Source organism: Polypterus senegalus, chromosome 6 (genome assembly GCF_016835505.1).
Source record: "Polypterus senegalus isolate Bchr_013 chromosome 6, ASM1683550v1, whole genome shotgun sequence".
NCBI classification, from domain to species: Eukaryota; Metazoa; Chordata; class Cladistia; order Polypteriformes; family Polypteridae; genus Polypterus; species Polypterus senegalus.
In genome coordinates, this window is record NC_053159.1 from 131,450,300 (window position 1) to 131,473,564 (window position 23,265).

Here is a 23,265-nt window from a genome sequence, read left to right on the forward strand (position 1 = left end):
TATACTCTGAGTCCTTTATCTCTCTGCATCTCACAGTGTTACATACTTGGGGTGGCCCTTCCTGTTGCTACCCTATTGGGCCCCACATGGTGAGTAGAATAGTGTGCTTAATGCAACAGGTAAAACATAATGTACAATGAATCTATACAGAAGAACAAAGTACAGGGTGGGCCATTTATATGGATACACCTTAATAAAATGGGAATGGTTGGTGATATTAACTTCCTGTTTGTGGCACATTAGTATATGTGAGGGGGAAACTTTTCAAGATGGGTGGTGACCATGGTGGCCATTTGGAAGTCGGCCATTTTGGATCCAACTTTTGTTTTTTCAATAGGAAGAGGGTCATGTGACACATCAAACTTCTTGGGAATTTCACAAGAAAAACAATGGTGTGCTTGGTTTTAACGTAACTTTATTCTTTCATGAGTTATTCACAAGTTTCTCTTTGTTTGTTTGACATGTTGCAGAGGTTAACACGTGAGGAGCGGATAGAAATTGTGTTGATGTCTGGTGAACGCAGTAACCGGGTCATTGCAGCAGATTTCAATGCAAGACACCCTTTGAGACCACCCATCTCCCATGCTACAGTTAGCAAACTGCTTGCTAAGTTTCGTGAAACTGGTTCAGTGTTGGATTTGCCAAAATGTGGACGCATGAAAACTGTCACTAATGAAGAAACATCAGTGGCTGTCTTAGCTTCATTCAGCAAGAGCCCACAGCGTAGCACTCGCCGCATGTCACTGGAGAGTAGCATTATTCAAACATCCCTTTGGCGGATATTAGCTACTCACAAATGACACCCTTACAAACTCCAGCTACTGCAGCATCTCAACAAGGATGACCCAGATCGGCGCACTGAATTTGCAGAATGGGCAAAACAAAAATTGGAACAGTACCCTCAGTTTACGCAGAAGATTTTGTTCAGTGATGAGGCAAACTTTTATGTGAATGGTGAAGTTAACAAACAAAACCACCGCTATTGGTCTGACACTAACCCACATTGGATAGATCCCTCCAAGATTGTTGGAACAAAAAAATTAATGGTATGGTGTGGTATATGGGGTACAAAGATAGTGGGGCCATTCTTCATCAATGGAAACCTCAAAGCCACTGGATATGCGAAACTGCTACATGATGATGTGTTTACACCACCACATTATGGTTGTCATGTCCGAGCATTCCTAGATGAACAGTTTCCTGGAAAGTGGATTGGTCGTCGTGGGCCAGTTGAATGGTCCCTGGTCTCCGATCTGACCCCTTAGACTTTTATCTTTGGGGTCATCTGAAGGCAATTGTCTATGCTGTGAAGATACAAGATGTGCAGCACCTGAAACTATGGATACTGGAAGCCTAGCTAGCATTTCTCCTGCGGTGTTGCTATCAGTGTGTGAAGAGTGGGAGAAGAGGGTTGCATTGACAATCCAACATAATGGGCAGCACATTGAACACATTTTATAAGTGGTCAGAAACTTGTAAATAACTCATGAAAGAATAAAGTTACGTTAAAACCAAGCACACCATTGTTTTTCTTGTGAAATTCCCAATAAGTTTGATGTGTCAAATGACCCTCTTCCTATTGAAAAAACAAAAGTTGGATCCAAAATGGCCGACTTCCAAATGGCCACCATGGTTACCACCCATCTTGAAAAGTTTCCCCCCTCACATATACTAATGTGCCACAAACAGGAAGTTAATATCACCAACCATTCCCATTTTATTAAGGTGTATCCATATAAATGGCCCATCCTGTAGTTTCATAATATTCTCATTATGGCCAGCTTTGCACCCCTCAAATAATATACATGTTATGGGTAATGTGCTAGAATTCAGTATTCTAAAGAAAATTACATTTCTGTGTGTTGCTTAGTTTAATGGGCTATAAACCAGTGTTTTAAAGAAAAGGGAGAATTTCTGGAAAATTCTGCTACAGGTTATTGCTGATGGCTATCTACAGGACATACAGTAAATATTTACCTGTCTTGCTAAACAGTCACCTGCTTTGAACAGTCAAACTGCTTTGATTTAGTATCTCATCTACACACAATGTGAGGATACAGAACTGTCTGCTTCCTTGGAAAATTAACGAGTTCTGGGGATATTGGTTTCTAATCAAGTACTCAAAGTAAATGTGTTTACACTATTTGTTATGCAGAGGAAATTGGCTTGCATCATTGTTTTCAGTGATTGCCATGTTGATCTATGCAGAGATTGAAGCATATATATATATTTCTAGGAAAAGGAGAATAAAAAAAAAACAGAAGTTTGGTCTGAACTATCGGGACTGCTGCCTGTTTCTTTTATGCTTTTCACCATAGCGCTGTGGCTACACACTGTAGCATCAGTGAATTGTACCTGGCCCAGGTTCCCCTAGACTGTGAGGCCGGTAACACATGCACAACACAATTCAGACAGGTAGCTCAGATTGGGCATTGACATCCCGATCCAAAGTGACTGTTACAGGTCTGTGATATAACACTCGCCTCACAAACCATTATGGGGTGCTGGGGGAAAAAAAAACTTTGTCTAAGTCAATAATATGGTGAATATTCAGGGAAATATTTGGTGAACAAGATCACCAGCAAAAATTATTTTGCAAATGTTACAGATCAATATTAGTTAAGATGGATCACCTATCTACAATAATTGGGGAAACAACATTAAAAAAAAAACTGGGGGAGTGTCAGAAGACTGATCAAGCTCTCTTTTAGGCTTTTAAGTAGTATTACAAAACTCTGTAATGATTCTGCTTGATCTGGAATAAAGTCTGATTTCAAAAGAAACAGAGTGTCCAGATTATTTGTGCAACATAGTGCCCAAAATGCAACATTACATACTCTGGATAATCAGATGATAAGTACCAAGCTGTTATATTATCATCAAATGCTGATAAGTTGTCTCTAATGGATAGCACACTGGCTCAGCACAGCTGAGATAGTGATAGCCTCCTGAAACTGGGACACCTGTTAAGCATAACATTAACTCTCACTGCACCTCTTGGAAAGTATTCTGATAGCAGTGCTAGTTAGCCCACAAATTGACTTACACTCTCACTGACCAGTAGCAATCTGCCTATGATTGTATTTCTGTTTCAGATCCTCAAGCACTCCTGTAATTCTGCTAAAATCTTAATTTCCTGAGACTTACTTTTAAAAAGCATCTTACTCACCTGAGGGACACCTGCTTTAAGATAAATTATAACTAAATGCAATAAATCAAGCCAATTAAAACAATTGCACATCATTCATAATTCCACAATATTGTTTGTGTGAGGGGAAGGAGTCTATAAAACAATATAGCTTACAAACAAAGGTTAAGCAGTAACAGAAATATAGCAGAAGTGATATGCCAAATAAACAAGGATATTTGCAATGCATTTAAATTATGTACAGATTATGAATTCACTTCTCTATCGCTTCTTGATGTAAACACTTTACATAATACACTGAAAAAGGTTTTAAAGGTGGTATAGTTTTTATGTAATATAGAGTATTTCTTCAAAGTTCAAAGCCTGATATGGTATGCCCCACTTTGAACTGTTTAGTCTCTGATTTTAACATACTATATACAGTATTTTTCCATACTGCTCAAGATTACTTTTCTGTTCATTAAACTTACCTTTGGATTCAGCATTTACTTGCTGCTGTTTTCCTTTCATTATTAATAAACATGATAGAGCTATTTGTTTTTTTAGCTGCAAAACAATTCTACTGATCATTTTTGTTTCTAACTCTAGTAATTTAATGAACCCAATTACTCCAGGATATTTCTGTTGGAGTTCAATTTTAGAATCTTCTGTAATGGTTTCCATTCATTGTATTTTTTATCCCTTCACTTTAATAATAGTAATAATTCTTTACATTTATATAGTGGTTTTCTCGCTACTCAAAGTGCTTTACATAATGAGTGGGAACCACTTCAAGCACCTTTTGTAGCATCTACCTGCAGGATGAGACAGCCACTTTTGTGCCAGTACGCTTACCACACACGAGGTATTAAGTGGTGAAGTGGTTAGCCGGTTAGAGACAGGGGATGATTAAAGGGCCAGAATGACTAGGCCATGGAAGGCAATTTAGCCTGGACATCAGGGATACACCTTGTTCCTTATGAAGGATGCCCAGGCATCTTTCATGACCACAGAGAGTCAGGACTTTGGTTTTACATCTTATCTCATTTTTTCTTTGTGTTTTAATAATGGTCCAAATTTCACACATCTGCTTTAAGAATAGTATACGGACATTTGCTGAAAATGCAGCTTCTCTAGACATTTCTGTATTGTATTATCCTCTCCAGGTTTCCCAAGACTTTTTTTCTAGAAGGAGAAATCCTATTATGTGATTTCTGTCAGCATATATGTGGATCTTTGAACCAAGATAGCTATTTTATTTTGTCAAGAGTAGTTGAACATATCAATGATGTATATATCGACAGTATGTATTTGTATTATTCCTTTTAGGGCTAACAAAGGTCATAAAGGCCAAAGTAACATCATTAGTGACTTCTCACTACATCCATAATGGCTAACACGGTACAACACCCTAGTATTACATGTTTGATGAAAATACTACACATTGCCACTCTCTGGTGCCATGAACAGCAAGTCAAAAATGGACCTTAAAGGGACTGGAACAGAAGTAACATTTAATGTAAAAAAATATGGACATTTCACAAGCCACTTTTTTGCACATTTTAAAAGCACCAAACATTACATTTACAAGACCGGATACACATAACAGTAGTGAACACCTTTACATGAAATATTAAGTTTCCTGGCAATCTATTGCATGGAAAACACATTAATTTTACAAAATAACAATAGATTGACATGTATCTGTGAACTAGGAATTTAACTTTATGAATGCCAGTATTTTGCATACCAAAGAAAGACAATTTACTTGCTTTATTGAACGGAATATCAGAATTACAAAGGTTTCTCCAGTAACAAGTTAGCATTTAAACATGTTTAATTAGGTTTACAGTTAGGACACTAGAGTAATGATTGCTGAAACTGGGACTTTGCTGTCAAATGTCAATAATAAATTATGAATCAGTCATTTTATGCAGCAACAGCCATTTGCAATATTAGTAATGTGTTGGCTATATTTTAAAAATCAATGGTACCTTAATAAACAAAACATCAATTTTTATCAAAAATATGAATGTTTCTGAGTGAATATTACAAACAGTTTATACTTCCTAATGGGTGCTAAGCTTGAAGTTAACAGCAGGATTGTCTACTAGTTCAATGTTTTGTTACATATTTTTTAAAATTCTCTTCTGGGATTTAATTCTAAACTGAATGGTGTTAAAGAGAAGTAAACAAATTCACAATTAATTATTTTTATCTTTATCACTTGAATTTATTTTCAGTTAACTTGAGGTCATGCTACTCCCTTTAATCAGCCTGCATGGATTAAGTACAGCAGAAGGTTTCAGTGAATTCGACCACTGTTTTCATTACAGCAACTTGTTATATAGTCGTGGAGGGAAAAAAGGGAAAAAAAGAGAAAGTATTTGAGAAGGGCTGAAAAACTGCAGGGAGTTCAACCTCCCTTAGCAATTCTGACAATGCTAAATGTTTAGTCTCTCTGAAACAAAGTGTATGAACTTCAAGCGTATGGACTCTTGCAATTTCATTACAGAGATGTGTGAATTATAGCATTAACAGAGACCTGCCTGAATGAACAGTATTCAGGTGATCACTTGACAATCAATGGATTTCGGTACACTCAATTCATTTGGATAGATATTCTGCCATCACCGTTACTTATACCGCAATGAACTGCCTTTATATAAATATGTAATGCTGTAAATTAATCACTGTTAGAGAAAAGGATGTGGAAGGAACATCTGTCTATTTGCTCAGACAGTTTCAAAAAATGCTCATAATGTTCATGTATATTCACGCGATGGTGGGGGCAAATGAAGCAGCTTACAGGATCTCCAGAGTGATACAGAGTTTTAATCGCTGTCTCTTGACTCTATGAATTTAATCTGGGGCAATTTTAACCATTGTTCACTGCTTCCATTTTACTAGTATGTTACTTTCCAACTCAACACAACTAAATGTTTGATCAGTGCTTTGGGAACATTCAAGGCGCTTATGAATCTAGTTGTACACACCTGCTGGGTTCATCTTATAAATGTTTCCCACATTATTCCTATTATTAAAACAGTCTTTAAAAGAGAAAAGTCAGATATCAACCACATAAATGTTTGGGACAAGGAATCTGTTGACTGACTTCATGGTAGTTTTGAATGCACTGACTAGACCGTGTTTAAAGCATACTACACTGAATTCGATAAACTGACAGACACAATAAGCAATTACATAAAATTCTGCAATGACACTATAATTCCTGTTAAATCAGTTAAAATATATCCTAACAACCAGCCATGGATCACTAGAGATTAAAAAAAACACTGCTAAACAAAGGAAACAGGACTTTCAAACCTGGAACATTAACTGAACAAAAGGAATTAGACAAGGAGATGAAATCTGAAAATAGGTGAGCAATGCTGAGGTATAACAACAAGACTAGGTTCATTGATGAATGGCATGAAGATGATGTCAGGCATTCATACAAAAAACAATAATTCTGTTGAATTGGCAAGGGTTAAAACTGACTATCAGTTGGCTCAAAAATTCAATTAATTCTATTTAAGGTTTGATATAAAGGATTTTGCTTTGAGTCAGCCCTTCTTTGAATGGAAATAATGTAAGAAACAAACTAAAATCTAAAGAAAAGCCCTAGCCCAGACATTAAAGATGGACACATAATTCACTCGTGCAGAGCAAGTATCCCCAATATTCACTCTCTATCTGAGATGTCTCTGGATATACAGCAGGTGCAATGACTCTGGAAACAGGCAAATGTTATTCCAATAGCAAAAACTATGTGCTAAACAGCAGTACATTACTTTAGATTAGTGGTCTCAACTTCTGTAGAAGCTAGGGGTCACTGTTGCCCTTAAACTCAACATTCAGACACGCAGGACGCTAGGTAAAAGCACTAAGAAGCTGCTTTTATACTTTTCCTTCTTTAAATGGTGCCTCCCAGCACCACAGCCACAATAAATAGGCAAGTAATAATCACCAAGCACAATATTCACTCTCTATTTCTTCTCCACACCTCCCAGCAAGCTTCATCCACCTCCAACCGACTGTGGCTTGCTTGCTGGGTTCACAGCAGTTCTTTATATAGTCCTTGACCTGGAAGTGCTTCTGCTTTTCCTCCCACATGCCTTGCCAGTACTTCCAGGTCAGATGGAAAATTCCAGGTCTTTAATCAGCACGAATGCTTTGGGGCTTCCATCCTCGTGACTTTTTAGTCCTTCCGGGTTATAAAGGAAGCATGACTCCCCAGATCCTTTCACAGCACCCCTTGGTGGTACCCACAGCACCCAACAGGACTGAGAAACCGAATTCCAAGACCCAAGATGCCCTATGGGAACCCAGGGCACCACTACACTCCAGGGAAGCTGCCATGTAGTGTTTTGGAGGAGGCAGTGTCCAAAGATAGCTGACTTCCCCCATCCTTCCATTTTAGGGGCATCCCGACTGGTCTGAGCTGCCAGCCGTCAATCAAACTTCTATTAACCTGAAATCCTTGGGGAAGTTAAGAGAGTGCTGATAAACAAACTTCAAGCCTTTTTGGGTCAGTACGAATCTGCATACAGTAAAAAAATGGGAGGGAAGAATGGCAAAATTACGCTTATGAATTTACAGTATGTGTACTTTGAAGGACCAAAAACCATGCGAAACTGCGGTTTACTTATTTCTCATCTACTTTTAATATAACCCGGCCTCATATTTTAGTTGACAAACTGAATGATAAATTCTGTTTGGGCACTAACGTTTTAGAGGGGATTCTGGACTTTTTAACCAACAGAACACAAAGAGTGAGCACTAATGGGTATTTTTCTGATAGTCTTAACTTAATCACTGATTCGCCTCAAAGATTCAGTCTATCTCCTCTTCTGTTTATTGTGCACAAATGACAACAGCAGTACACATAAGGACAGACAGATCTTGAAAGTTGCTAACAACTCAGTTACTGTGAGGCTGTTATAAGATAAGGAGAACATACACGGAACTATTGCTGATGAGTTTGTTCAGATGTAGGATTTTTTATTTTAACAGCTAAATATCTCTAGTACCAAGGATACAGCAATAGATTTTAAGTGCACCCCACCTCCTATTCTCTCAATAATAACAAAAGACATAAGAACTTTTCCATCCCAAGAGATAAAGGCATTTTGAATTCTATTAGTTGTACAGATCCTGCTAAATTCAGATCTGTTATTACTGCCTACTGTTAAAAGTAATTACTCTTATTTGTAAAAATCTTGCATGTTTGTACTGGTGATAACACTGGTTGTCAGATGTGTCTTAGCTTATTTTCTTGCATCTGTGTAACAATGCTTTATGTTTTTGCACTCTCCCGCTACAAACAAATTTCCCTCTGGGATAAAAAAAAAAAAGTCTACCTAACCTAACTTCTACTAATTCATGAGTCTAATTTTTCCATAGACCAAATTGGTAACTACTCCAATTGTTGAAGGCCTGGATGATGAAAAAAAGTGAGTCAGTTTATTGGAACGAGATGGAGCCGCTGTTTGTGTGGTGCAAAGACAACAATCTGGTTCTTAACACCACCAAAACCAAGGAGCTGATCATTGACTTTAGGAGGAAGAAAACAGATATTCATCCCCTTTTCATTGGCATAGACTGTGTGGAGAGGGTCTCGGACTTCCAGTTCCTGGGTGTGCACATAAAGGAAGATCTGACGTGGAGCACTAACAACACAAAGCTGGTGAAGAAGGACAGCAGAGACTTCACTTCCTGAGGATGCTCAGGAAGAAAAATTTCACTCAAAAACTGCTTATTACCTTCTATAGTTGCTCTATAGACAGCATAAGGACTTACTGCATCTGTGTGTGGTTTGCCAGCTGTACAGATTCAGAGAGGAAGGTGTTCCAGGGGGCCGTCAACACCGTCAAAAAGATTATCAGATATCCAGTCCCATCCTTGGAAGATCTTTACAGTTCCCGTTGCCTTAAAAAGGACAAGAGCATTCTTAAAGATCCACTCCATCCCCATCACTCTGTTTGAACTTCTGCCCTCGGGCAGATATTTAAGGACAATAAAAACACGAACAGATTAAAAAGAGTTTTTATTCAAAGGGCATAACTGCGCTAAATGCTGCCCATACTGTGAAACCTTAAATTATGCAAGCAATGAATACCAGCAGAATGTATAAAATGTCTTATATGTGTGGCATGTTGTGTGTATTCTTATAGCTTTTATAATTCCTTTTTGTTTTGCACTGATAGGATGGCATCCAGTTCTGTATTATATGTGCACTTTGTTGTATATGTGCAATGATAATAAAGACTTGACATGTTATGATATCAGATCTTATGATTTCACTAGGCTGACCCGCCTTTTAAGGCGACCGACTTTTAAGTTGACCACTTCTTAAGGCAATTCAATATGTAGATCAATTTGGTATTTTATACAAACTCATTAATTTGGTTATATTGCATTTGAGCGGTATTACTTTAATATTCGTAGTTTCTGTTATTTTTGTGATGAAATTTAACTTTTTTTCTATATTGAGGTCGCCCTTTTGAACCCCCCTGATATTTACTACGCGGTGTGGCATTTGTACTCCACCAACATTAATTTCCAGAGACATAATTTTGTCTATTTTTCCAGCGCATCGCACACAAAAGCAAGGGAACGATGGGAGCACCAGAACTCTGCTCACATCATGTCGCCTGCACCGCAAGCTGCAAGTAGTAAGTCTGTGATAAGCGGAATACCGCTACGTTTTCCACTCACGGGACGGAAGGACAATCCCGACCGCTTTTATATAGTAAGAAAGAAGAAGAAGATATCGCACAGTCTGGAGTAGAAAATCATCTTTTACCTGGGAAAAAAAAAACTACAAATCCCATTGTGCATTACAAAATGGACGGGGCGTGTGTGAAACTCCACGCCTGCGTAGCACTCACAGGATGGAAGGACAATCCCGACTGCTTTTATATAGAAGGATGATTGCTTTACTGTAATAGAAACTTAAAAAAAATGGTAAACATCATTACATCAAGTGTGACAATGTAAGGAAAACGTGAACACTCAAGTATCCAAATAAGTATAATTGATCTAAGGCTTGCAGCTTTGAAGGAGATAAAGTGACACACAGATATATGCTTCCACTAACTTCTTCATGTGACGGAAATTAAACTTTGTGGGAAAATGTGAATAAAAGTCTCCTCATATACACTGCAAAATAAACAGACTTTCACCCAAGCTAACCCATTCTTAATTTAAACAATTGCTTTCATAACATGAGGAATTACAACAAAATTTTGAAAAAATTGAATTGGTATTTTTAGTAGAGTATGCTAAGCCAACATTAAAAATTCCATATTATTACAGAAACAATTTTAAAAGGCTGAACGTTTTCTTTTAATTCAAAGCCAGAATAAAATGAAAAATGTCCCTTGTACCAAGAAGAAAACAAATAAAACTAGACAGGATGGGTAAAAAAAAAATCCATTCAGTACATCTTCACAGAAATATAATGCAGGAATTTGCTTAGGGAAATATTGGTACATGGATACTTTTACAGCATTTAATTAGTGGTCATATAAATTAAATCATTCTCTCTTGTGAAACAGTGAAATGTTCCTTGCACCTAAGGTGCGAGCAGTCACCTCAGTAAAGGAGTTATAATAACTTGGGGTGCAATTCATAAGTAAGGGTAGAAGTGATTGTGAGACCAAGGAATTTGTGCCATAGCATCAGTTTCATGAATACAGTAAGACTCTGATGGTGAAATAGTAGTTAAGTCCATAGACAAAGCTATCCATTTACCAGTCAGCCCATGGTACAGCCCCACATATTCTACAGTCACAAGATCTGTGTAGTGATTGAAAAAGGAAAATGTAAGTATGCAAGCATGTAAAATTAGGTTCCTGCACAAGGCTTGAGTGCTCACAATCCATGAGAGAGAGAGAGACAGACAGACAGACAGACAGATTGAGAAGGAGAATGTGACTTTTTACAGGAGCTCTGTAGCCTCCTTAGCATTACATTTTTTCTTAGAAAAACAATTAAAAAGCACTAAATTTTTTGGCTTGAAAAAAGACATTTTTAGAGTCAGAAGTGTAGAAAGTAGACATATTTGAACAGAACACTTTCAGATTCCTAGAATCACTTTCAGTTTCACTGACCACTTCAGTTTCACTGCCTGAAGACAAATTCACGTCATCATCACTGCAGATGAGAGGTGTTTTTTATGAGATGCCATTATGAGGCTAGGAGAAGGTAAGTCTACACTATTGCCTGAGAAATGCTTGGGCCTAATGCTTATGAAAGACATGCCCATACCAAGTAATAATAATACTAGACGGTAACGCTGCACTTTTATAGCCCAAGTAAACCTCAGGTTTTACGCAAGACGCATCTATATAGTTGCCTGAGTGACGCTCAGTAGTAACACTTTTAGAACTGTTTTTACTGCTTGGGCGATACTCAGGTCTAACGCTACCAAGGTTAAATAAATAAATGTATAAATTGGAAGATAAATAAATAAATAAACTTACACACTATGGTCTGAACAAAGAATAAAATTAAAAAGAAAGGAAATGTCATGTTTGCGTATATCTGCAGTCAGAAACAGATTGCACAAATTTGACCTGCATGTGATTTGTGCCAAGAAAAAGCCTTTGCTGTTCCAAAAGAACATACCTATAAGAACAAGACTGCAGTTTGCCTCTGAACATACAGGAGAAGACCAGGCCTTCTGGAACAATGTGCTCTGGACACATAAATCAAAGACAGAGTTGTTTTGCCACAGAAGAAAAGTGTTATATAAATGTAAAGAATTATTATTATTATTTTTTGTAACAGTAGACATATTTGGAGCAAAATGAAAGACAGCATTTCAGGAGAAGAACCTCATACCAGCTATGAAGTATGATGATGTAATTGTTATGGTTTTGGGTGGTTTTGCTGCCTTAGGACCTGGACAGCTTGCAGCCATCGGGTCAGCTATGAATTCTGCATTATATCAAAGTGTGCTCTGCCTGACATTTGAAGTTGAACTGGAAATGGACTTTTCAACAAGGCAATTACCCAAACCACACTAGAAAATCCATCAAGCAACTGATCAAAAAGAAGATATGGAGGATTAAGGTCTGGCCTAATCAAAGCACTGATTTAAGTCCCTTTAAACTGTTGTTGGAGAAGATTTGAAACAGGCTGTACATGCAACTATACCCACAAACACCTTGCAAATGAAGTAACTTTGCCTGGAGGAGTGGTCGAAAATTTATTTATCAGAGTTGATGTCATAGACTGATGTAAAGTTTAGCAAAAAGCCTATAAGGAGTAATTTCTGCTAAGGGTGGGGCAAAATAAACTTTGAGACCAAGGGTGTACTTACATTTCTCCGAGTGGACTATTATGTCTATTGATATTTTTGTTGAATTAATGATTGAAAAGGGGGATTTTCCTTGTGTTATTATTCAAATAGATTACCTTTATCTGAAGGAATTGTTTGCATTAAGATCTAATGTTGACTGTTCATATATGCTGAGAAAGTCAACTGTCTCAAAGGGGTGTACTTACTTTTCCCATGAATATATATAAACTATACACCTTGAGTGAAGATGGTATGTACAACTCTGCTAATTTTAATTTTTAGATTGTAAGGCTCGTGCATGTGAACAATATAAAACATATTAAATACAAAAATATACAAAATACAACTTTAAAAGCTACACATCACCACTGCCTGTTAAGAATTCTATGAAACAAGTGTAGATATTTTCAACACCCATACTTTTCTATCTTTAAGATATTGGTCCTGGCTAGTCATCACTGCTCTCCACTTTTTCTCCAACAAGAAGTTATGGGTGGACTACAAGCAGTTTTCAGATGTAAAATTGTTCTGCGGGTTGAAAAAAAGCTTTATCTAAGAAAGTCTAGCATTTGCTTCAGAATTTCACAGATTATCTTATTTAAATTTTATTTTTTACATTTGCAAATATAAGAAGAAACCCCTAGGCTTTGAAGAAATTAATAATAGCACAAGGTTCTTCCAGTCGATTAATGCTAAAGGCTAGCAATGTAACAAAATCAATTACATTAGACTGACTAACCATACCTCTTCAGGTAAAGCTCCCAGGATGTATTATCTTCCAACAGCTGTAAGAATTTTGTTAACCCCATCCAACCAAGGCCAAGCACTCAGAGATCTCTTTCCCGACACGAAGCCAACAGGTTGTATTTGTACCTGGCCATGGCCTGGCAAAAAAGGTAAAGAAGAAACGTTTTCCATGTTATACTAAATGCAATGTGAAGTGTATAATGTGTGAAGACTTTAGACCAAATATCAAATAAACATGTGCTTTAGGTATTTGTTCAGCATTTCTTGCCTCACATTTATTTCCTTTCATCCTACACTTACCCAGATCTTTGTAGACATGAAACAGACATGAAATGCATGTTTTCCAAATAACGATATACAGTAAACCCTCGTTTATCGCGGTTAATCCGTTCCAGACTCTACCGCGATAAATGAATTTCTGCGAAGTAGGATTCTTTATTTATAAATCTAATATTTTCGCAGTTATAGCATAGAAAACCTGTTTACGACCTTCTAAATACGTTTTTTAACATTATTAGAGCCCTCTAGACATGAAATAACACCCATTAGTCAAAAGTTTAAACTGTGCTCCATGACAAGACAGAGATGGCAGGTCTTTCTCACAATTAAAAGAATGCATACATATCTTCCTCTTCAAAGAGGTGCCGTCAGGAGCAGAGAATGTCAGAGAGAGAGAGAAAAGTAAACAATCAAAAATCAATAGGGCTGTTGGGCTTTTGAGTGGAAGCACCGCGATAAAGCGGCTGCAAGGAAGGGATCAATGTGAAGGTAGTCTTTCAGCATTTTTTTAGAGGAGTGTCAGTATCTTCTAAGCAAACAGCCTCTGTGCAAACAGCCCCTATGCTCACACCCCCTCCGTCAGGAGCAGAGAATGTCAGAGAGAGTGAGAGAGGCAGAGAAAAGCAAACAATCAAAAATCAATATGTGCTGTTAGAGCTTTTAAGTGTGCAAAGCACTGCGAGGGAAGCATATTGTATATCACTGAGGAGTTTTATTTAATATGTAATACGTGCTCTAATTGGGTAGCTTCTCAGCCATCCACCAATAGCATCCCTTGTATGAAATCAACTGGGCAAACAAACTGAGGAAGCATGTACCATAAATTAAAAGACCTATTTTCCGCAGAAATCCACGAACCAGACGAAAAATCCATGATATATAGTGGTGTGAAAAACTATTTGCCCCCTTCCTGATTTCTTATTCTTTTGCATGTTTGTCACACACAATGCTTCTGATATTCAAACACATTTAACCATTAGTCAAATATAACACAAGTAAACACAAAATGCAGTTTTTAAATGGTTTTTATTATTTAAGGAGAAAAAAAAATCCAAACCTACATGGCCCTGTGTGAAAAAGTAATTGCCCCCTGAACCTAATAACTGGTTGGGCCACCCTTAGCAGCAATAACTGCAATCAAGCGTTATGCGATAACTTGCAATGAGTCTTTACAGCTCTGGAGGAATTTTGGCCCACTCATCTTTGCAGAATTGTTGTAATTCAGCTTTATTTGAGGGTTTTCTAGCATGAACCGCCTTTTTAAGGTCATGCCATAGCATCTCAATTGGATTCAGGTCAGGACTTTGACTAGGCCACTCCAAAGTCTTCATTTTGTTTTTCTTCAGCCATTCAGAGGTAGATTTGCTGGTGTGTTTTGGGTCATTGTCTTGTTGCAGCACCCAAGATCGCTTCAGCTTGAGTTGACGAACAGATGGCCAGACATTCTCCTTCAGGATTTTTTGGTAGACAGTAGAATTCATGGTTCCATCTATCACAGCAAGCCTTCCAGGTCCTGAAGCAGCAAAACAACCCCAGACCATCACACTACCACCACCATATTTTACTGTTGGTATGATGTTCTTTTTCTGAAATGCTGTGTTCCTTTTACGCCAGATGTAACGGGACATTTGCCTTCCAAAAAGTTCAACTTTTGTCTCATCAGTCCACAAGGTATTTTCCCAAAGGTCTTGGCTATCATTGAGATGTTTCTTAGCAAAATTGAGACGAGCCCTAATGTTCTTTTTGCTTAACAGTGGTTTGCGTCTTGGAAATCTGCCATGCAGGCCGTTTTTGCCCAGTCTCTTTCTTATGGTGGAGTCGTGAACACTGACGTTAATTGAGACAAGTGAGGCCTGCAGTTCTTTAGACGTTGTCCTGGGGTCTTTTGTGACCTCTCGGATGAGTCGTCTCTGCACTCTTGGGGTAATTTTGGTCAGCCGGCCACTCCTGGGAAGGTTCACCACTGTTCCATGTTTTTGCCATTTGTGGATAATGGCTCTCACTGTGGTTCGCTGGAGTCCCAAAGCTTTAGAAATGGCTTTATAACCTTTACCAGACTGATAGATCTCAATTACTCCTGTTCTCATTTTTTCCTGAATTTCTTTGGATCTTGGCATGATGTCTAGCTTTTGAGGTGCTTTTGCTCTACTTCTCTGTGTCAGGCAGCTCCTATTTAAGTGATTTCTTGATTGAAACAGGTGTGGCAGTAATCAGGCCTGGGGGTGGCTACAGAAATTGAACTCAGGTGTGATACACCACAGTTAGGTTATTTTTTAACAAGGGGGCAATTACTTTTTCACACAGGACCATGTAGGTTTGGATTTTTTCTCCCTAAATAATAAAACCATCATTTAAAAACTGCATTTTGTGTTTACTTGTGTTATATTTGACTAATGGTTAAATGTGTTTGATGATCAGAAACATTTTGTGTGACAAACATGCAAAAGAATAAGAAATCAGGAAGGGGGCAAATAGTTTTTCACACCACTGTATATTTAGATATGCTTACATTTAAAATCCGCGATGGAGTGAAGCCATGAAAGTCGAAGTGCAATATAGCGAGGGATCACTGTACTGTATTATTTACCCCATACACCTCCAGGCACCTCACATGCAGATAAAGAGCCTTGGCTTGAGCTGCGAGAACTTTCTGCCTGAGCTGGGCTCCGACAATGTGTGTGGGGGCAGGGGGGAATGGGACAGCAAGCGGCTTGCTGCTTGTGCTGATCGACATATTTATATGCAGGAAGAGCTACTCACACTCCAAATTAACAGACGTCCGAGGATCACAGCTCATTCTGGAAGAACCAAGGCACAGGTATCAGGGATGCAGGGCTGGCACAAAGGAAAAGGCGAAGCTTGCTGTCAGGTAAGGTGTCCGTCCATAATATATGCCCGGTGAGTTTTCCCATGCCATTGCAGTTTTTGTTTACATTCATTCACGGGTGGATGCAAAGAAGGCGTGTGATGCCATAGTCACAACTATCGCGAGGCTTCAGACACAACACCCAGAGGCTTTCATTGCCATTTCTGGCAACTTCAATCACATTACATTGGACTTGACTCTGACTTCCTCCTTTCAGTATGCGGATTGTCCTACCAGCTAGAACAGGACAATTGACCTTCTGTATGCAAATGTGAAGGAAGCTTTCCAAGCCACTCCCCTCCCCCAACTGGGTAAATCTGATCATAATCTTGTTTACCTTCAGCCTTAGTACAAGCCTATAGTTCAAAGACAACCCACACCTACATGCTCCTTCAGGAAATGGTCTCCTGAAGCTGAAAATGCTTTTAGGGACTGTTTTGAGTCAACTGACTAGAGTGTTCTGCAGGAACCACATGGAGATGATATTTAGGGGATTACAAACTGGGTGACAGACTATCTAAACTTCTGTATGGACACTGTTGTTCGTCTTAAAACTGTATCCAGCTTTGCTAATAATAAGCCCTTGATTACCAGTGATGTTAAGTGCTTTCTTAACAGGAAAAAGGGAGCTTTCAAAAACAAGTACCAGGCAGAGCTGAAGGGTGTAAAGAAGAAACTTAATAAGTGCCTTGAGCATGGGAAAGGCGCTATATAAATAAAATGTATTATTATTATTATTATTATTAAGGTTATAGTAAGAGAAGCTAAGGAGTCCTACAGGAAGAAGGTAGAGTACAAGTTGCAGAAAAATAACACCACGGTGGTGTGGGATGATGTGAAGACATTCACAGGCTATAAGCAAAGGAAAAGCTGTACAGCAGAGAACCAGGTGCAAAAAAGCAAATGAGTTCAATCTCTTCTGCATCCAGTTTGACTGCCCTCATCCTGCTGTAACTGCCACTAACTCACTGGCCACCATCTCCTTTCTAAAGGCTGCTTATCCACCCCACGTCCAAGCTGCTAGCACAGATCATGCATCCCTCTCCTCCACCAACATAGCAGCATGTCAGAAGGTGCTAACAGTGCCCCTGATTCTCCATCCCCAGTTTGTCACACCTTCACTGCTGACCATGTTAGAGGAGAACCGAGAAGACTGCGTCCTAGAAAGGGTAAGAAGTGCCCAAGACTAAGGGCCTGAGCTGCTGAACTGTAAGATGCCCTAACAGCATATTTTCAACATGAGCCAGCAATTGGGGATAGTCCATACACTATGGAAGACCTCATGTCTTATCCTGGTTCCCAAGAAAGTGAGATCCAGGGAACCCAATGACTTCAGGCCTGTGAACTTAACATCCCATGTTATGAAGACCCTGGAGTGGCTACTTCCTTATCTCCTCAGATCACAGGTGAATCACACACTAGACCCCTTGCAGTTTACCTATTACAAGTAGGTAAGCATGAGTGATGCTATTTTCTTCCTTCTTTACTTCCATCTGGACAAAGGATGTAGTGCTGTGAGAATCATGTTCTATGATTTTTTTCCAGCACCTTCAACACCATCCAGCCTATCCTACTGTGGGACAAGCTCTACAAGTTTGGAGTGGACTTGCAACTGGTGAACTGGATTACAGATTACCTCACTGATAGATGTCAGTTTGCCAGACTGTTAGTTACAACACAGGGATATGCCACATGCAGAAGGTCTCAGATGACACTTTAAACATGTTACCCTGTTAGCTTAAGTCATGTCACTTTATTTTACTTTAATATTAATGTCACTTTAGTATCTGTTACTTTGGTAGTATAGTATTATTTGCACACTTCCCGTTGCACTGGCATTATTGTATGCACCAGCTTGTGATTGTATTTATTTGTATAGTATTTGTTATTTGCATAGTGTGTACTTAAATGTTTGTGTTTAACTTGGTATAATTTTTGACTACTGGCACTTACATTTCTATTGGGCTAATAAAGTATCTCTCTATCTATAAAGAATCTTAATTTACCAACTTTACACTATAAGCAGTACACGGACTTAGAAGATGAAACAGCAGTTATAGGTACAATGAAAACCTCAGAGAGACAATAACTTTTGCACCCAAGTGGAAGACCAAAGTAAATACACTTCTAAAAAAATTAAGGGAACACTTAATCATCCCAGTCTAACACCAAGTCAATTAAGCTTCAGGGATATCAGTCTGTCCATTTAAGAAAAATAAGTGATTGTGAATCAACAATACCTGCTTCGGTGCAAATGAAAGTGACAACAGGTACGCTGGGGAGGCAACAGCAAGACACCCAAAAAAGTGAATGGTTTTGCAGGTGGTGACCACAGACAATTGCTCTCTCCTTATCCTTCCTGACTGATTCTTCTCTAGTTTTGCATTTTGCTAGTGTACTTGTCAACACTGGTAGCATGAGGCAGTACCTGTAGCCAATTCCAGTCACACAGTTAGGCTAGCTCCTCCAAGATGTCACATCCATAAGTGCCACTGCAAGAAGGTTTGCTGTGTCTCCTAGCACATTCTCAAGAGCACGGAGGAGATGGGCCATTACACGAGGAGAGCTGGACAGGGCCCTAGATGGGAATCGACTCAGCAGCAGGACTGGTATCTGCTCCTCTGTGTGAGGAAGAACAAAAGAAGCACTACTTGAGCCCTAAAAAATGACTTCCAGCTGGCTACTAGTGAGCATGTGTCTGACCAAACTGTCATATGGGATCTGTGCTCACAGTCCATCACCATGCAGCTTGATTAGCATTCAAAGGAGAGTAAAACGAATAGCAGCTCTGCTATTGGTGCCCTGTTCTCTCCACAGATGAGAGCAATATCACACTGAGCACATGTGACAGGCATGTAAGAGTATGGCGATGCTGTGGTAAATTTTATACAGCCTGTAACATCATCCAGCATGACTGGTTTGGCGATGTGTCAGTGATGGTCTGGGGAAGCATATCCTTGGAAAACTGCACAGACCTCCTTGTGCTAGGCAGCTTTGGCCTTGCATTCTTCCTGGTGGAGTACAACACCCGGTCTCATGTGAGCAGAGAGAGTAGGCAGTTCCTCGACGATGAAAGCATTGATGCCATTGACTGACCTGCATGTTCTCCAGACCTGAATCAGATTAAGAACCTCTGGGTTGTAATGTATAAGTGTATCTGATAGTAGTGCCATAAACTGTCCAGGAGCTCACTGATGCCCTGATCCAGGTCTCGGAGGAGATCCCAGTCTAATCAGGAGCATGCCCAAACATTGCCAGGAGTGCATAGATGCATGTGGGGGCCAGACACTACTACTGAGTCACATTGTGACTTGCCATGATGAAATTCATGTAAGTTGGATCAGCCTGTGATGTCAATTTATGACTTTAATTTTTGGTGTGATGTTGAATCCAACCCTCAGCTGGTTGGTGATTTTGGTTTCCATTGACCATTGTTACATCATTTTATTCTCAACGAATTACATAGTATTACTTAGTAAAGATTGTCCACTTGAAACATTTCAATATTTTGTTCATCGAGATATGATGTATGATTTAAGTGTTCCCTATGTACATAAATAAAAATAAGAATTCTGACTAAGCAGCTGACTTTATTTTAATAAACCAAATGGGAAAAAATAGTAAAAATGGGAAGCAATGTACCAAAGCAAAACCCTTTACATATTAATATAAACTTTCAGCATTTCATCATTTTCTCATTTTATTTATTTATTATTTACTTATTTGTAAATTTATTATTTATTATTTACTTATCTTAATCCAAGTTCACTTAAGACATTTGAGATAAAATTGATTTCATCACTTTGGTTTTCTAAATGGAGAACAAGAAGGTGCAGTGACATGCTCATGGTGGCAATAGCAAGATTTAAAAACAAAAGCTCAGGATCTGAAGTCCAAACACTTAGAGTTAGTGTGCACTTTAATTATGTCTGAATTGTTTGATCTGTAATTTTAAAATGTGGAGTAGAGGGTTAAATCAAGGAAAACTATGTCTTTGGTCCAAACATTAAGAAGGGATTTTATATTTATTTATTCTCACCCCAGGGCACCAATTTCATGGATTTATTCATATGAATTATTTATTTAAATGCACTGTTTGCACACTTTTTCACCTTTAAATCTCCATGTTTTAATAAACCGTCATTCATTTGATTTTTAAGTCTTACAAGTCTGCTCCCTTGCCCTGGTATGTTCTCAGCTCATGACTATCAATGCCCAGGGATGTAAGGTGCCAATGTCTTTGAGTACTAGGGCATCACAAAATGGTTGCAGAAGTGGCAGAAGAAAACCAGAGGTAGTGAGAAAGAAGAGAGGACTATGCAAGACAAGGAAGGAAGAAAGACTGAAAGAAAATGCAACAAAGGACAATGAACTGGAAAAAGTAAGAGTTTCAACTCTTAAAAATTTGAAGTGTTGCACTCGCAATTATTCTGGCATTTGCAGCTCCTTTATTACATATGCAAAGTAATAGCAATGTAGTTCTGGGTATGTAATTTAAGTGCAATAATACCAAAAACCCCTTAGGTGTTAAGTCATGGATTTTATGGATTTAATTTATGGAGCAATTTATTGAAATGTATGTTTTACATTTTTTGTGCTTTTAATCCTCTTTGTTTTAATACAGTGCCATTATTTTGAAGTTTTGGTCGTTTGCCCACTGGCACTGCACCATCCTCAGTTCATGACTATTAATGCCCCAGGATTGACAGATGTTTCCAAGTTGCTTCTGTGGGCATCACAAAATCCATTACGGTGTTTGCAGTAGAACCCCAACTGACTTCTTCAGGCTAAAAGTCCAATGTTTCTAAAACAGTGAGTGAACTAAACTTGATCCACAGGAAAGGGAAAAGACTGATATTTAGATAAACTGAAGAATCTGGTTCTAGTCACTGCAACAGAAGTAGCACAACCAGTTATCAGGTGTTAGGGAGTAATTATCTTCAAAAATTGGCAGTTGGTGTTGGATAACTTTTTTCAATAAATGATATTAGGCTGTTTGTTCATTTACATGCTCTTTATCTCTTTAGATTTTCGGTACAATACTTTAAAATATTCAGTGCCAATGATCTGCAATAACAACAGAAATCTTTAAGGAGTAAAAACCTTTTCATGGCACTGTAGAAATTCTTCGGAGGGATTAAATGGTAGGATCCACATAGGACAAAATTCAAGGACAGGCATAACACGTGGGAATTCACTGGTCTGAAAGAATCTTGGTGCCAGGTGGCATATTTCTCTATTAATAAAAAATTCCTGGGACAAGACAAGACTTTTTTTTAGCCTGGGGCATGACTTTTTTAGAGAGATACTTTCAAGTCCCGCGAGACGAGACTTTGTGCCAAGTGATTTAACCAAACCCGGAGCCGGAAATAAATGACAGAGTAGATGACAAAGTAGAACGTCATAAAGAGGTTCAAAACATTGGTGCGATACAAATGCAGAGCAGGTTAGAGATAATGAAAAAATGACAGCAAAGATCTCATTATTGCAAACGGAAATTATTACTCGGTGAAATAACGGAACAGCGAAAAGAGATCAAATATATAGTATTGTTCGGATTTAAAATTTAAGTTGGAGACTTGCAGGTCGTCTAATTCGTGTTGCAATCAGGGAAAAGTAGTGTTTCTTCCCAATAAAGAAGTATATCCGCGAAAATTAAAAGATTTGTTGTTTTGTTATAGTGAAATCCACATACGCGAGCCCTTGTGTAGGGGGGGTTGGCGAGTGAAGCAAGCAAGAAGCGAAACCCTCTAGTTTACAATAAAAATGTCACTATGTGAAATCTGAAAGGAACAGTAGAGGTGATAAATTTAGGTTTTAAGATAGTACGTTTAACACACTTACATCTGCCATCTAAAAAGTATTGTCAAAGAAAAAAAACAACAGGCTCAATAATTAAGCTCAGAAAAGTAACAATTTATTTGTAATTCTACATGCAGATCTGAGACATTCACACAAAATTTAAGGAATGTCTCACGTGTCTAGATTTAATCCAGACCATAACAGATTTTATAGGTTTTTCCAGCCAGGCCACCCATAATCACCAGTTCATATCACATGACAAAATGCTCCTATGAAAGGTAAGTTACACATGGACAGTTATAAGTGAAAACAAGCAAATTAAATTTTTGTTGGGTCACCCTAGCATTAAGCAATATTAAGCATTATTTTTTACAGGTGTTATGCAGTTTCTTATCTGTTATTGACTGCCATTTCAAAGGTCAATGCATTCTGCCTGCTTAATCAAAGAGGGAATCATTATACTTTTAGTACTTTCACAATATTGAACTGAACATTGCATTTAAATGCATCTTGAATGTGAGAAGATCAGAGTATACAAGAGGGTATTTAAGGACCACTGAAAGTGTTGGTTATGAGATGCATCTAAAACTAATGAAGCCGGAGTGTTTAGAGACATGAAATGAAATTAAGCTTTAAAATTACACACCTCTTTGGGCCACCAGACTCTATATGATACTGCAAAGTACAATATTCTTGATTTAAATGTGCCAACAATTAATTTCTGCTATAATTTCTACAATATACTTTTACTACTATGATGCACCGAAGTCTAAAAGTGGATGCGTGCTGAAAACACAATGCAATTTAAAATCAATGCAGCAGACAGCTGTTTTCAAACTGTGATGCTGCCAACAGTGATTGTTGTATAATCTAAGACTGATAAAAGATCTGATTCAGATTAACAAACAAGCCTTCTCAGTGTTTCTTTTCCAATGACAATCACGTTTTTAATAATAGGTAAATCAAAACAAATATTTTTATGCTCTATGGTTCTAAAATATCATCAGAATATGTTTAAAAAGGAGATTCTTTCCCACAGTGAGCGAGACTACTAACTGCAGTGAGCAAAAAAAAGAGGGGGCAGTTGTGTCAAGTTATGTTGTACTTGAAGAATATGTAGACCTTTTTACCTCT

The 23,265-nt window shown here is 38.2% G+C and overlaps 1 protein-coding gene across 2 annotated transcripts in view; it reads right to left on the minus strand.

Annotated features, from left to right (window-relative positions):
* Positions 1-23,265, minus strand: part of dph1 (diphthamide biosynthesis 1) — a 419,970-nt gene that overhangs the window by 228,821 nt on the left and 167,884 nt on the right. Inside the window, exon 1 of one of the 2 annotated variants that reach the window (XM_039757212.1) lies at positions 8,930-9,042. The exons of the other annotated variant lie outside the window; for it this stretch is intronic. Coding sequence (XP_039613146.1) covers positions 8,930-8,934 — 5 coding nt within the window. The 5' untranslated portion in view covers positions 8,935-9,042. Of the gene's footprint in view, positions 1-8,929; positions 9,043-23,265 lie in introns of those variants that run through there. 2 annotated transcript variants of the gene reach the window in all.